This window comes from Cebus imitator, unplaced genomic scaffold (genome assembly GCF_001604975.1).
Source record: "Cebus imitator isolate Cc_AM_T3 unplaced genomic scaffold, Cebus_imitator-1.0 Scaffold145, whole genome shotgun sequence".
Lineage (NCBI taxonomy): Eukaryota > Metazoa > Chordata > Mammalia > Primates > Cebidae > Cebus > Cebus imitator.
Genome location: NW_016107460.1, coordinates 518,965 through 535,277, shown reverse-complemented (window position 1 = coordinate 535,277; position 16,313 = coordinate 518,965). Strand labels below are relative to the sequence as shown.

Below are 16,313 nucleotides of genomic sequence, written 5' to 3'. Positions count from 1 at the left end.
GGCTCAAGCAGTTCTTGCACCTCAGCCTCCCCAGTAGCTGGGACTACAGGCAGGCACCACCACATCTGGCTCATTGTTAATTTTTTTGTAGAAATGGGGGCCTCACTATGGTGGCCAGGCTGGTCTTGAACGCCTGGGACCAAGTGATCTTCAGTCTCACCTCCCAAAGTGCTGGGATTAGAGGCATGAGCCATCACCCAGGCCCCAGAGTTTATTTTAAACTTCCTCTCAAAGTCATGAAGATCTGGTAGCTTCCAAAGTGGGTTATTTTAGCCACCTAATACTGTTGTGACCTCAAAGAATGGGTCAGGGAGGTAGAGCTCAGTGTGCTATAAATTCTCATCTGTATTACTGTTTTGACTGCCGCACATGTGACCTATTACAGTCTTTTTAAAGAGTCTGTCAAGTAGATTATCTATCCCTTGCAGGCTGGAGCTATGTTTTATTTCTTTGTGTTGAGCCAGTGCCTGGCATGAGGCTATGCATGTATCAGATAGCAGGTTTGTAACAGGTTCTCAAAAACACTCACCTTCAAGGGTAACTTTTTTTTTTTTAAGAGATGAGGTCTCACTTCGTTGCCCAGGCTTGAGTGCAGTGATGTGATCAAAGCTCACTGTAGGCTTCAGCTCCTGGACTCAAGCAATCCTCCCACCTAAATCTCCTGAGTAGCTGAGACTACAGGCACATACCACCAAGCCTGGCTACCCAAGGATAACCTTTAGAGCAGTACTTCCCATGTTCTTGGTACTCCTGTGTATTTATATGAGGCCAAAGATGGAAAGCTTCTTAATAAGATGGCATCTTACCTTAATAACCTTGTCAGTTCCAGAAGTCAGTAACCATCCTCTGGTTTCATCGAAATGCACATGCACTATGTTATGTTTACTGTCATGGAAGGTAGCTGTGGGTGCACGTCTGGAAGGAGCAAAGAAAGTTTCTGAGAGGAAAAGGTGGTGACATATGAATGAAAGAGATCTAGGATGACAGCCTCTACATTTTGGCCTCATGGCTAAAACTGCTTCACTCATAGGAATGCTCCTCAGATCTCCCTTTATTCCCTAGCAACAAGTTATGATTTAAAAAAAAAAAAAAGTACAAGGATTCTTACTAAAATGGAAAACAGATGCAATTTCCAAAAGTCTTTCTGGAGAATGTCTTGCTCCAATAGTGTCTAATATAGCGATATCTCCACCTGAGCTTTTAAAAACCACAGTGCTACTGCTAAGTGTGAGCTCAGAAGGACTTGCCAGTAAAATAGTCTATCTTTGTCTATTTAATTTTTAAAAAAAAGACCATGATAGTACTAAGTGTCCCATGATATTACTAAATGTCATTCTAACTGGAGAACTATCCACCTCTATTCATTTTTCCTTTTTCACTGGTATGACTGCAGACTTGGTTTTCCTATAATTCTAAAGCTGTAACATGCAAAACAAAAAATAAACATCATGATTTTTGGATTTTTTTTAACATACATTTTAAATTTTTTTTTTCTTAAGTAAGAAGGCTTGTCCACTGCCTCAGTGCTCCAGAGGCAATGCAAGTGCTTCCTCAGAGAAGAGGCAGAGGAAACAAGTGGGGAAAGGCGCAGGGTGCAGCCTAGGAGAGAGCGCTCTTCTCATGCTTCACAGGACCCACTCCACTGCAGGGGGCTCTCTCAGGACAACTTTTTTTTCTATAGCTAAATCTGCAGGATAGATCTTCAGTATATTAAAACGGTTACTTTAAATTTTTAGAAGAGTTAGGCTTAATTGTAAGTCCCTTAGACTCTTAGGGTCTATCTCTTTAGCTATAAAGTGAAGAATTCAAGCAGAATATCTCTAAGGTCTCTCTCACTTCCTAATTCAATGAGAAGAACCCTCTTACTAATTTCATCACCTATGATGAGTGGGAAATAATGAACATAGATGCATACTTATGCAAGGGCATCTTATTTTATATTTGATATGGATAAGTAAGACTACTTGTGATTTTACTGTAATACCAGGTGCTGGGAGGACTGGGAAGACAAGCTACCCTGCAGATCCTCCTGTTAGTCACTAAAATTAGGGAAATGTTGCAGAGCACTGTGTTTACATCTGGGAGCAGCTTTCAATGGGCCAACGTTAAAGAGACAACACAGATTTGCACCCCTCCACAGCACACTGAGGGGTAGTAACCTATGTCCTGGGTTACTGGGCAGATCTGACAAGCAGCCAGCTGAGTAACTGGGCAACTGGGAATATTTGCCTCTTAGGTAAAGCAACTTAGCTCTTCCAAGAAAATGGAACTTTCTGGACCCTGTGGACTCACTGAACTCCTGTAGAGATACCAGCTTGTGCTAGAAAGTGAACGTTGGGCCCTTATACTCCTGGGCAATTCTCAAGTAAATCAGCAGACAGAAGGGTTTGCTCTAACAGCACCTATTTTAAAGGCACATAACCTAGAAAATAGGAATAAACAGAGCTGAATTCTTTGAGTGTATTTCCCCTTCTCCTGTCTCACAGGATGACACAAATCTCTCGGTGGCAAAGGACAACTTGTACTGCTTGCCACAGACTATGTTCTAAACCAGCAGAAACTAGAGCAACCCGGGTGATGGCTGCAGCACCAAGCGCAGTGCTCAGATTCCATCCTCGCCTCAACCTGAAGCAGCATGCAGGCTGCGGGAACTCACTCTTCATCTGTGATGGCCTCGTGGCAGCTGTCACAGACCCTCACTTCAAACTCGAAGCCCATCAGGGGGATGGAGGAGCGCTTGGAGCTGCACTTGCCGCAGACAGCCTTCCCACACTTGCGGCAGTGGTGCTGGAGAAGGGAGAGAAAATAGACACTCATCATGGCTCCTGAGGCCCCCGCTCCTCACCCCTCCTGGCAGACAGAGATATACTTAACTGCATCCAGGTGAGGATGCTGAACAAGAGGGCTCCAGAACTAAAGGGAACACATTAGATGTGTTCTCATTTGGGGCTCTGTTTATTCAACAAGGACTGCTGGGAAACACATTCGACAGGGACGGACGCCTCCCTACTCTCTTGCTTTCCCTACTCTTTTGTTTTTTTGATACAGAGTCTTGCTGTGTTGCCCAGGCTGGAGTGCAGTGGCACACTCTTGGCTCACTGCAACCTCTGCCCCCTGGGTTCAAGTGATTCTTCTGCCTCATGGTGACCTCGGCTACCATGCCCGGCTAATTTTTGTATTTTTAGTACAGACAGGATTTCACCATATTTGCCAGGCTGGTCTCGAACTCCTGACCTCGTGATCTGCCTGCCTCGGCCTCTCAAAGTGTTGGGATTACAGGCGTGAGCCACCACACCCAGCCTGCTTTCCCTACTCTTGGTCTTTTCCAATTATCACACTAGGAACTACAGAGGAACCACCTAGTGACCAGGTGATCTTAAAGCGGGTGTATGAGAAAGTGCCATCTCTGGAGATTATGCTGCTAAAGGAGAACATGCAGGAAACCTGATTCAATCTGCTGACTTTGGCCATGCTAAGCCTAGCTGATCTAACATTTGATTTCCTTGGGGAAGACCAAACAGAACCATGAAATTAGATTGAGTATTATAAGTAGATCTCAATAACTAAAATTAATCAGAAAGAGGGAAAGTAAAATAATTAAGGAGAGAGAAACACCACTTATATAATTTCATGGTTTGGTATCCATATGGACTAAGCATGACACCTCTAATTGTAAGGTGTAATGGCCACTAGAATTCTAAAATCATATCCCTAACTGTTTACTGGAAACCACCCACTCCAGAAACCAAATCCAGTAGGAATGAGCTACGGTAGACAAGGAGAGTAAATTACTGTGCAATCACAAGGTGACTTCAGGGTAATAATTTACCCTCACCACAACCCCCACCCAGGGGTGTTATTTCTTCTAAGATCACATGGGCTGAGCTATTTCCGCACAATTACATTTTGATGAAGCATCCATATCACTCACCTGTCTTAGACCAATTTTCTTACTGTCCCACATTTGCTTGAAGTTCCAGAAGAAAGGCTGATCGCATTTTTGGCAGGAATCACTGTCCAACCATTCAGGGGTCTTGTCAAATAAAGCACAGAACAGGTCACAGTGGCCAGCGGTAAGGACAATGGAACCACTGACCCTGATGAAATTTATGGAGTAATCAGGATGCGTTTATAAGAAACAGAGGTGTGATTTCTCAATCAATAATTCAAAAAATATTTACTGAATGCCTATTCTGTGGCAGGCCCTGGGGATGGGATGCAGTGGTAAATAAGAATCTCCACCATCATGAGAATATGATCAAGGCATCAGGCATCACAGGAGCCTCTGACCCAGGCTGAGGTTCTCAGACAAGACAACTGAGACTTCGGGATGGCTGGAGTGCAGATGGAGGAAACAAGGGATGAGGCTGGAGGAGGCAGTATTAATGTTTGTTTGTGAAACAATTTCTCAAATACCAGCTTATTATCATTAAAATTATGTAGCAAAAACAAATATTTAAAGACATGGAACATGTTCAATACATAATAAACTAAAACAAAACCCCCAGGTTATTAAATAGTATCATAGCACAAAGTTAAGAGAGACTAGGAGAAGATATTTATAAAGTTTGTAACTAACAACTCCTGCAAATTACTGTATACAAAAAACCCCTGGAAAATCAATATGGAAATAACAAGAAACAGTTGAGAAACTGGCAGAAGATACAAAAGATATGAGCATGCAGCTCACAGTCAGGGAAGTCTGAATTGCTAAAGTGAGCCTCTCTTCATAAGAGATGCTCAAATCTACTGTTAAACAGATAATGCAAATAAAAATGAGATGCTATTTTACCTCTGTCTCCAAAAGGGCAAAAACAGAGAGGATGTAACAATAGCTATTGCTGAGGATGTGAGGTGTCAGAAACCGCCCTGTTCTCCATTAGAAGTATAAATGAGTACAGCTGTTTGGTTGTATGTACAACCAAACAGCTGTACTCATCTGTAGCAAAATCAAGAATATACCTTCACTGATCCCACCCTTGGGTTTATGGCCCTGAGAGTCTCACACAGGGCAGGTCTCTGAGGGAACACATACAAGGTCATCTGGGCACTGTGTGTGGTATCAGGGAGTTTGTGCCAATCTACATGCCCTTTGCTTGGGAAACAAGTAAAATGTGACTGCTACACACTATGGGGTCCTATGCAGAAGCACCACAAGAAACAGCAGGATGGGAGATTCCAGAAGGGTTCAATGATGAAAGTTGGAAATAGAACCAGACTTATAGAACATCAGTTATGTAAACTTTTTTTTTTTTTTTTGAGACAAGAATCTTGCCATGTTGCCCAGGCTGGAGTGCAATGGTATGATCTTGGCTCACTGCAACCTCTGACTCCCAGGTTCACACAATTCTCCTGCTCCAGCCTCCCAAGTAGCTGAGATTACAGGCATGTGCCACCATGCCCAGCTAATTTTTTTGTATTGTTGACAGGGTTTCACCATGTTGGCCAGGCTGGTGTTGAACTCCTAACTTCAAGTGATCCACCTGCCTCGGCCTCCCAAAGTGCTGGGATTACAGGCATGAGTCACTGCGCCCAGCCCAGTTATGTAAACTTTCACACACATACACACACACCCCTTTTATAAGGAAGCATGAGGCATGTGTGTTCAGGACACACATCAAATGCATCACAGTGGGTATCTGTAAGGAGGCATTTAGGAGTTAAGGACGAATAAAGGGGGGAAAATCAGCATGTTTGTGAGTCTGTTTTTTTGTTTAAAAAAAAAAAAGAGTCTTACACATGTGTTACGTGTAGAGAAAAATGTTAGGAAGGATGTCTGCCAACACATTCAGAGTGATATTTCTTGGTGGTGGTAGTATGAGTAACTGACATCTTCTCTATTTACTAATGAGCCTTTTATAACTTTTCTACCAAGAATATTATATACAATATATACTTTTTAAAAATACTAAAAGTTAACAGAAATGGGATTTCGTTAACTGTATAAAACACCTGTTCAACCTACGGGATGTCACGCTATCTGCATCCAGCCACTCAAGGTCTTCCATTGTCTGCCCTTATCTTTCAGCTAGCTGCCTTCCTCTCATTTCTGACTGATTCTGCAAAGTGTTCATAAGTACTAATGGACCACATCAACCTGTCATGTTAACCTTGTCCTTACTCTTGCTGTTTCTTGGCCTGCAAAGCCCATGTGCTCCTCCTGCTCAGAACACATCCAGATCCTGTTGATCCTTCAGCACAATATTCCTCCATCAATCCTTCACTGAGAACATTAGCCAAAGATGTCCCTTCTGAAATACCCAGCACTGATGTTCTAGCATATATCAACTATAATTTCATCATTTACACCATTTGATAGAATTCTGAAGTTTCCTCCCACAAGCCTTTTCTTCCAGAAAGTCTATCGGTACTTCAAATTAGAGATGAGTTCATTATATGTCTCAGACCTCCCAAGGTGAGCATCACACAGCACTTATCATAACCAGGAAGCAGCTCCACTGAGGCTAAGATTAAAACAAAAATCTCAGGAAACACATGTTTTAAAAACTTGCAAAAAATGAATGGAACCATCTCCATTGCTTATTTAGAGTGTTGACTCACCGGACAAGATTTTAAATTAGTCAATAGTATTAGGTGTCCCTATATCTGCATATCAAGAGGCATAATTTAAACAAGGTTGCTCAAAGAACTGCCAATAAACCACTTGGTTTCATCTCTGGACACCACACTGTTATCCTCCTTTGGCCCCTGTCCATACAGGGTCCAGACTGCATGCACCAAGGGAAAAGAATCTGGTCCTTCTCCTCTCCCCTGGTTTGGTTAGGTGGGCCCAGAAGGAAGTCAGGACAGCCCAGGTGTGACTGTCCCTAACCGAAAGCAGGCTACCATGCAGAACCAACTCACGACATAATCATCAGCCACAAGGGAACCTGGTTAGCATGACTGACACTCACTACAAAGATCCCCAGACTTTATATTGATGGTGCCAAGTATAGTTTTCAAAAGCAATGTTCTACAATTCCCCACCTTTTAACAGTAATGATCAGTTTGATTAGTTACTGATAGAACTCCCATGGACTTAAGATCTGAGCACATAAAGCTTTAATCTTCTTAAGCATATAATTACTGGCATTTGAAAAGGCATTACATTGTGGGTAATAGCAACTACTCTCTTGAAATGAGACTGGGGTGAGGGCATGGAAAGAAAGTGGGAGACTCTTTGTCTTTTTAAAGAGTTGCTTTTCTATTTAATTCTTGTATCCTGCAAGAAATTAATTAAAAGAATGTGCCTTATCAAAGGGAAAGTCTACCCAGAATAATTCTAACGTAACAGGAAAACAGTTAACTTCAAAGTACTTATCAAAGGAGATATGCAGGAAACATATTCGTTAAGATGCTCAAAGATGAAAATGAAAACTCATAAAAAAGAATGTTTTTATAACATGTAAATATATGCTATAAAACTAACGATATATTTATATCTGGGGAACTATTTAGAACATGACTTATGAAGTACAAAATAATTATTTCTAGTATTTCTATTAATACCAAACTAAGGATTCTTGCTTCATCTTAGCCACTATTTTCTCCCACAACATATATTACATGAGTCCTCTGCTTTTGTAGGGCATTTTATACCAAAGGACTAATCACCAGGAAATAGGTGGTTTCTTTTTCTCACCTGTACTTTTGCTGCGAATGGTGTAACAGATTTAAACAGCTTAGTCTCAGTCAAAATTCTTATGAAATCTCCATCACAGTAATGTTACATGCCAATTTGTGAGGGGGGAAAAAAAAACCCAACTCAAACAACTCCTTTTATGCTATAATTTCTAATTCTTTGACATTCCATGCCTTATTTCATGGTTTAATCATAAAAGAAATAAGAAATAAGCAGGAAGGGAGGCAGGGCCAGAACCACAGGGCCCACCCCACCCTGCTGTGCCACTTACCTCCTGCCTTTCCACGTCCATGTTCCAGACGACAATCCCACCATCCCCGCCACAGGAGATCAGCTGCCGTGTATGCTGTGCATAGGAGAGGGCCTGGACTTTGTCGCTGTGAAAGAAACCAAGGGTTAGTGACTAGGAGAACAAATGCAAGGCCTTACAGCAGAAACCTCAGCAAAGTCAGCCAATGTGCACACTCACTAGCCCCAAGTGTAGATCTTAAAAACCTGATGGAACTTTCAGCATGCTAAAGGTCAGGAGAGTGTCCAGGATTTAAAATAAGTCTGAATGCTCCTTGACATGCTCAGGCCCTAAGACGAGGTAATTTGTCAGTTACAACACTTAAGGTGTTCATTTTATATCTGTTCAAGAGTCATCATTTTCCCTTTTAAGAAATTATTCTTGAAGAGTTTTGGAGGTCATCCGTCGAGACGCCCACTGGATTTACCTGACACAGCCAGGTAAACTGTGTTACCTGAGGTGTGCATCTCACAGGTGGCTTGGGACCAGCTGTGCCTGCCTTTTCTTGGCTCCCAGAGTGAATCCATAGCAGTAACAGACTTGAATGTCACAGGCTCTACATTTCTCTAGTTTTTATTACCTCTCTCCTGACTCTGTTTTATTTTTCTTTCTAGTTTGTGCATGGCTGACAAGTTATTCCCTCTTGGCAGCAAAAATGATGGAGAATTTAGTTTTATGGTCTGAGTGATCACTAACAATGGATTTACAGAGATTCATTCTCTGTTGGGTGAGAGAAGTTTCTTGATTTTTTTTTTTTTTTTTTTTTAGGGGGGGGATGTTCATCTATTTTGAGCTCAGATCAATGAAGAATTGTGTTTCTACTGGGAAGGAGAACAGCTCTTTGATATCTGGACTGGTGATTTTTTTGTGTTTCTGTTTATTCTTGATCTGTGGCTGAAATTGAAAAACTAAAGCTATTAAGCTCTGTGTGTCTATGTGTTTATAATCCAGAAAAGCCTTCACCTCTTGCTGTATGTGGAATGCTTTCCTACTTGTTGTAGAGGGGGTCAATAAATTGGATTATGATACCTTTTAAATTAAAAGAACTTATTCTGACTGATAGAGATAAACAAGTGCTTTTATAAATTGAATCCTCCTAAAATCACAGATCAAACTTCTACTATTTTGAACCTGCTAGATTTAACATAAAAATTATTTTAATAAAAACTGCTAGCCAATCAGTAATATTTTAAGAATCCAAGTTCATAAAATTAAGTTTCATTTGGCAAATGAGACTAGTAATATAGGTTTTAAAGCAGAATACAAGTGTGCATTTTATTTTATGTGGGTTTATTTCTCCTAAATTTATTCAGGATAGCTGGTCAAATGAGCTCATACATAATGTTTAAAATTATTAAAAATATAAATTTGTATTCAGCTGAATTGAATAATTATTTTGACAAACTTTTTATATGAGTAGCAATTATGTGTCATAGCATATCAACTTAAAGATAATTTCCAAGATCTTTACGTAATAAAATGGACTAATCTTAACTTGAGCTAATCAATAATCATTGGATACCTAGATAATTTCTAAGTAAGTTAGAATACTGTGACTTTGATTATAAAGTATAATATTAAGTTTATATATGTTTGCTTATTTTTCTATGCTATAGTGAGGCTACACCTTTGGTTGAGTCAATAAATGAGTTCATTTTTTTTACCACTTTAAGGGAATGTAAAGGTACCTTATGTCACTATGGAAATTTCAGTAATGCGTGTTCATGAGTTTTGCTAGTCTGCTAAAATGATTATATGGGATGATTTTCAATTGTCCATATCCTCCCTCCTCCTAATTTTCTCTGTGAAATATAAATTAGCTTCTTTGGTTAATTATTATAATTTAAATGGGTGATTGAGATTACGCCAGAAGCAATAATGAAAAAGAAATACAATGATGTCTGCATTTTGTTTTTCAAAGAAAAACAGAGTAGTTTTGTCTCGAACTAGTGGTTCTTGAACTTTCTGGTTCTCACAATCCTTTCATACTCTTAAACCTTACTTGAGGACACCAAAGAGCTTTGGTTTAATAAGCGATAATGATTGTTATTTACTATATTTACAATTAAAACTGAGAAATTTTTAAAATATTCATTTGAAAATAGAAATGATGAATCGATTTCATTTTAACATAGGTCACGTATTCTGTAAAAAATATATATTTTCCAAAACAAAAAATTTTGGTGAGAAAAATGACATTGTTCACTATTTTTGCAAGTCTTTCTAATGTCTGACTTAATAGGAGAGCTGGATAATCATCTCTTTCTACATTTATCATAATCATAATATCACTTATCATGTAGCTTCTGGAAAACTCCACTGTATACTTTTGAGAGAATGAGGATGAAAAGGTCAATCCTAAAATGTCAGTTTGTTCTGGGATATGTAAGAGAAAAAATGAAGGACAAAACTTGGAAAGTGAGTTTTACTTGCTTTGGCTTGTAATACTTTAGTCTAAAAAAAAGCTATAAAATGCATTACAATTTTGGCTAAGTTCCCTCAGTTTTGATGGCTTGCTTCCTTAGTTTACTGATTAATGCCTACAGTGTGAAAGGATATTCTTTATCTTATGTGGAGTTTGCCTAGCTAGCAGAAATTCCATGTCTCATCAGAATCATTTTTAGTGCTTTATATTAACTTGATTAATGTTCTTGATTTAAAAAAGAACAAGGAATACTCACTTGTGAAAAGAATTTTAAATTATTTAAAATTGTGTCATCATCTACATTTATTTTAAAATGTTTTAATGCTTTGAATATACAGATAACCAGGTACTGTTTCTTGAGCACCTGTGCTCCTATCTTACCCTACTTAAAATTCCCTTGATGACTTTTCAAACTGAACCCTCTATTTTGAAAAAATGAAATTTTTAGGATATGCTTTATGCCTGAAACTCTCTGAGATTTCCCAGAGAGGTCCTGGAAAACCATAAAGATGAGAAATGTGGTGAGGCACAGTGGCTCATGCCTGTAATCCCAGCACTTTGGGAGGCTGAGGCAGAAGGACTGCTTGAGCCAAAGAGTTTGAGACCAGCCTGGGCAGCATGGCGAGACCTTGTCTCTACAAAAATAAAAAAATTAGTCAGACATGGTGGTACACGCCTGTAGTCCCAGCTAGTAGGGAGGCTGAGATCAGAGGATTGCTTGAGCCTGGAAGGTTGAGGCTGCAGTGAACTGTGATCATACCACTGCACTTTAGCATGGGTGACAGAACAAGACCTTGTCTGAAAGAAGAAAAAAATTTTAAAAAAGAAATGCTATAAATAATTGCATTTGTTTGATGTGTTACTATTTTAAGAGTATATCACGATAATTGTCAGATCAGAAGGGATGCTCAGCTTGCTCCAGATTAAGTCAGTAACAAATTTTATTAGTATTTCAGAAATTATATGTTTTATTGGAAGACTGTAGCGATTTCCCAATGTCATTATTGTCTATAATATGTTTCTACCCTTGGAGAAATACTAATCACAATTCTTAGGAAATAGTTATATAGCATATCTCAATGGGGAATTTTACTTTCCCTCATTCTGATATCATTGATCACAATTACAAATTAACCATTAAATCACTAAATCTCTGTAATCTGTAGATAATTTTGCATTATTCTCATCTTTGCCTAAGGACTCTGCTATAAAGTAGAGTTTGTGACTTCAATAAAAGACGGCCTCAGAGTTTCATGGAAAAGAACTATTTTGTACTAGGTATTTTAAAATATTGATATTTCAAAGAACCGACTCTTTGGCACAGGCCGCTGAGCTGCCATTGCTTAGAAAATTTTTAAGCTGTGCCAGTGGATTCAGTCAGGATTTCCTTGCATTTCTGGACTCTTTTTAGTCTGGATGCAGATGGCTTCATGAATGTGAACTGCTAAACCAAGAACCATCAGAACAAGAATTAATTACAGTTCATTCATAGAACTGAATGAACTGAAGGGGGAAATTTTATTGTGGTTATTTGTCTGGAATACTGTTGATGCTGTTTTAATGTTCTATTTTCTGGATATGTGAGGATGCCTTTTCTTTTATTTTAAAGCTATCTCTAACCCACAATTTCATAAACTCTATTTTTATAAGTTAAATCAAAACATTTAAGAAATGATATCCAGTTTTGATTGCCCAGAATTTAAAAAAAACTGTTACAGAGACTCCTTAATTTTCATGGAAACATAGTTATTTGCATCAATTCAATGAGAATCTATCCACAAGATAGATTTATTTTATTTTATTTTTTATGTCTCTATTATTAAACACAATTACAGGCATACCCAGTTTTAGACTGCATTCTAGCCCGGGCAATAAAGCAACACCCCTGTTCTCTCTCCCTCTTCCTCTTCCTCTTTCTTCCTTTCCTTTATTCTTTTTCTTTTTTTTTAATTCTTTTTCTTCCTTTCTCTCGTTCTTAAAAAAATAATAATAATAATAATCGCAGTATTTCCATGAGGTAGAAGCTATTCTACCCCTCTTCTACAGAAAGAAAGAAAAAAAAAAAAAAGAATCTATCCACAAGATATAATTGGGCAAATCAACTGTATAACCTGGCGTGTCATATGTGAAAATGAAGCTCACTGAATCAGATATGACTAGCCACTTTAAGAACTCATGGAGCCAAGGCTTACAAAGCCTTCCCAGGAAAACTGGCCTGGTAACTGATTTGCAGGGTCCTGGACTTACAGCTAGTAAGGAAGATACCAGGCCAAGAACCTAGCAAATGGTGGAAACTTTGAGGAATTCAACTGTTGCAAGTATTGTAGGTGAAATATGGTAGAGTTTCTTGGGCTTGGTTTTCTAGCCTTGGTATGGCATATAATAGAGGCTTTGAGAAGTCCAGTCCTGCGGTGGCTCACACCTGTAATCCCAGCACTTTGGGAGTTTGAGACCAGCCCAACCAATGTGGAGAAACCCTGTCTATACTAAAAATACAAAAATTAGCTGGGCATAGTGGCGCATGCCTGTAATCCCAGCTACTTGGGAGGCTGAAGCAAGAGAACTGCTTGAATCCAGGAGGTGGAGATTGCAGCGAGCCAAGATTGCACCATTGCACTCCAGCCTGCGTGAATCCAAGAGGTAGAGATTGCAATGAGCCAAGATCGCAGCACTGCACTCCAGCCTGGGTAACAGAGCAAGGCTCTATTTCAAAAGAAAAAAAAAAAAAGTCCAGTCCAAGATTTTTTATAAAAAGTTCCAGGCAGAAGTGAATTTTGTGGGCTTACTGTAAAATTGTTGAATAATGCGTGGCTCTGTATATAGAAAGCAAATCTGAGTGCCTATCTGGTTAATTAACACTCTTTACTGTACCAATATAAATAATTAGCTAACCTTTTAAGACTAGCCTGTTTTTTTGTGATGAAGGGTAATCACTGAGATTATAATGATCACAGGGGCAGAGGGGGGAAGCACAGTCAGGTAAACTGAGAAAGACTTGCAACGGGCAAAAAGAGATCACTGGGTATCTTTTTAGTGGAACTTCAGGTATTGTCTAGCACACTCTTCTGGGCAGATTCTACAGGGGACTACACCTTTCAGTATCTTTATTAACCTATTCACAACTGAAAAGAATACTGGTATTACTGTAAACAAATCTTGTCCAGTGAAGACATACCTAATCCCCACACCCCACCCTGCCCATGGGAGAAGCCAGCTGTGTGTCTGCTAACAAATTCATTTTCACATTCTCCATTGCTTATATGTATGTGTCTATTCTGGATTTTCCTTTGGACTGGCTGTAACATCTTACTCTGCCAGTTAATTAATTATTAATGCCTAACATAAAATCTTTGACGTGTATTCATTTTTTAAAAAGCCAGTTGGGTTTTCCCTATCTCTCCTGGTTGTTATTTCAACTTTTAAAAGTATAGAGTGCCGGGGTGGGGGGGAGGTTTGGGGTGGTAGGGGGAGGATCCAAGATGGACGAATAGGAACAGCTCTGGAGTGTAACTCCCAGTGAGAATGCAGAGGGTGAGTGATCACCGCATTTCCAAACGAGTTTTTACTACCCACAGACCAGGAGATTCCTGGGTGGAAAAGCGCCACAAGTTTCCAGCACAGCTGTTTCAGCCAGCATGGCAGGTCTCTGCACAAAAACTCACACACATCTGGGTGGCCATTTCAACTGGCACCTGGAATGCCTAGGAGATAGGGTCGCCCATTAAACTGAAAAAAGGGGGCTGAAACAGGGAGCCAGGTGATCTGGCTTGGCAGGTCCCACCCCCACAAAGACCAGCAATCTGAAATGCTCTGAATTGAGAGTTTTACAGCAAGCACAGCTGGACCCGGGATGGTCCAGCTCTGTGGGGGGAAGGGTGTCCGCCATTATGGAGGCAGTCCACCACTACCGAGGTAGTCCACCATTACAGAGTCAATCCGCCATTGCGGAGGCAATCTGCCATTACTCAGGCAGTGTGCCATTACTGAGGCAGATGACCATTACCGAGGCAGTTCTAACTATACCTCTATAAACAAAACCACAAGGAAGTTCACACAGCAGCTGGGCAGAGCCCACGGCATCTCAGCCACGCCTCTGCTGGCAGACTGTGAATAGGCTACCTCCTCGCTGGGCAGGGCATCTCTGAAAAAAGTCAACAGCATGTCAGGAACTTACAAATAAAGCCCCATCTACCCAGGACAGAGCACCTGGGAAAAAAAGGCGGTTATGAGTTCCGCTGCAGCAGACTTAAACGATCTGCCCAGCAGCTCTGAACAGAACAACAGAGCTCACAGCTTAGCACTTGTGCTCCTATAAGGGACAGACCATCTCTGAAAGCAGCTTCCTGACCCTCGTATATCCAAAGAGACACCTCATAAAGGAGAGCTCAGGCTGACATCTGGTGGGTATCCTTCTAGGACAAAAATAACAGAAGAAGAAACTGGCAGCAACCCTTACTGTTTTGCAGACGACACAAGTGACCCCCAGGCAAGGAGGATCTGGAGTGGACCTCCAGCAGTCCTACAGCAGAGGAGCTTGACTGTTAGTAGGAAAAATAAAAAACGAAATAACTTCATCATCAACAAAAAGGACATCTGCTCAGAGACCCCATCTGAAAGTCACCAACTAAAAAGACCACAGGTAGATAAATCCACAAAGATGAGAAGAAACCAGTGCAAAAAGAATGAAAACACCCAAAATCAGAATGCCTCTCCTCCTCCAAGGGATCACAACTCTTCACCAGCAAGGGAACAAGGCTGAATGGAGAATCAGTTTGATGAACTGACAGAAACAGGCTTCAGAAAGTTGGTAATACCAAACTTCTCTGAGCTAAAAGAACATGTTCTAACCTGATGCAAAGAAATTAAGAACATTGAAAAAAGGTTTGATGAAATGCTAACAAGAACAAACAGCTTAGAGAAGGATATAAATGAATTGATGGAGCTGAAAAACACAACACTAGAACTTCACGAAGCATATACAAGTTTCAATAGCTGAATCGACCAAGCAGAAGAAAGGATATCAGAGATTGAAGATTAACTCAATGAAATAAAATGAGAAGGCAAGATTGGAGTAAAAAGCAATGAACAAAGCCTCCAAGAAATATAGGATTATGTGAAAAGACCTAATCTACCTTTGATAGGTGTATCTGAATGTGATAGAGATAATGAATCCAAGCTGGAAAACACTCTTCAGGATATTATCCAGGAGAACTTCCCCAACCTAGCAAGGCAGGCCAATATTCAAGTCCAGGAAATACAGAGAACATCACAAAGATATTCCTCAAGAAGAGCAACCCCAAGGCACATAATCATCAGATTCACCAGGGTCGAAATGAAGGAGAAAATGCTAAGGGCAGCCAGAGAGAAAGGTCAGGTTGCCCACAAAGGGAAGCCCATCAGACTCACAGCAGATCTCTCAGCAGAAACCCTACAAGACAGAAGAGAGTGGGGGCCAATATTCAACATCCTTAAGGAAAAGAACTTTCAACCTAGAATTTCATATCCAGCCAAACTAAGTTTCATAAGCGAAGGTGAAATAAAGTCCTTTACAAACAAGCAATTGCTCAGAGATTTCATCACCACCTGGCCTGCCTTACAAGAACTCCTGAAGGAGGCACTAAACATAGAAAGGAACAACCAGTACCAGCCACTCCAAAATCATAACAAATGGTAAAGAGCATTGATGTAGTGAAGAAACTGCGTCAACTAATGGGCAAAAGAACCAGCTGGCATCAAAATGGCAGGATCAAATTCACACATAACAATATTAACCTTAAATGTAAATGGGCTAAATACTTCAATCAAAAGATACAGACTGGCAAACTGGACAAAAAGTCAAAATCCATCAGTGTGCTGTATCCAGGAAACCCTCACATGCAAGGACACACATAGGCTCAAAATAAGGGAATGGAGGAAGATTTACGGAGCAAATGGAAAGAAAAAAAAAAAAAAAAAAA

General features: G+C 40.1%; 1 protein-coding gene across 5 annotated transcripts in view; it reads right to left on the bottom strand.

Moving 5' to 3' along the window:
- Positions 1-16,313, bottom strand: part of WDFY2 (WD repeat and FYVE domain containing 2) — a 199,685-nt gene that overhangs the window by 7,621 nt on the left and 175,751 nt on the right. For all 5 annotated transcript variants that reach the window (XR_005202480.1, XM_037743438.1, XM_017542455.2 and 2 more), the window contains 4 exons: positions 7,914-8,019; positions 3,932-4,033; positions 2,657-2,787; positions 807-915 (listed from right to left, as the gene is read on the bottom strand). Coding sequence is in view for 4 of the 5 variants with exons in the window: in XM_037743438.1 (XP_037599366.1) it covers positions 807-915; positions 2,657-2,787; positions 3,932-4,033; positions 7,914-8,019 (448 nt within the window). In the remaining variant the exon portion in view is untranslated. The remainder of the gene's footprint in view (positions 1-806; positions 916-2,656; positions 2,788-3,931; positions 4,034-7,913; positions 8,020-16,313) is intronic.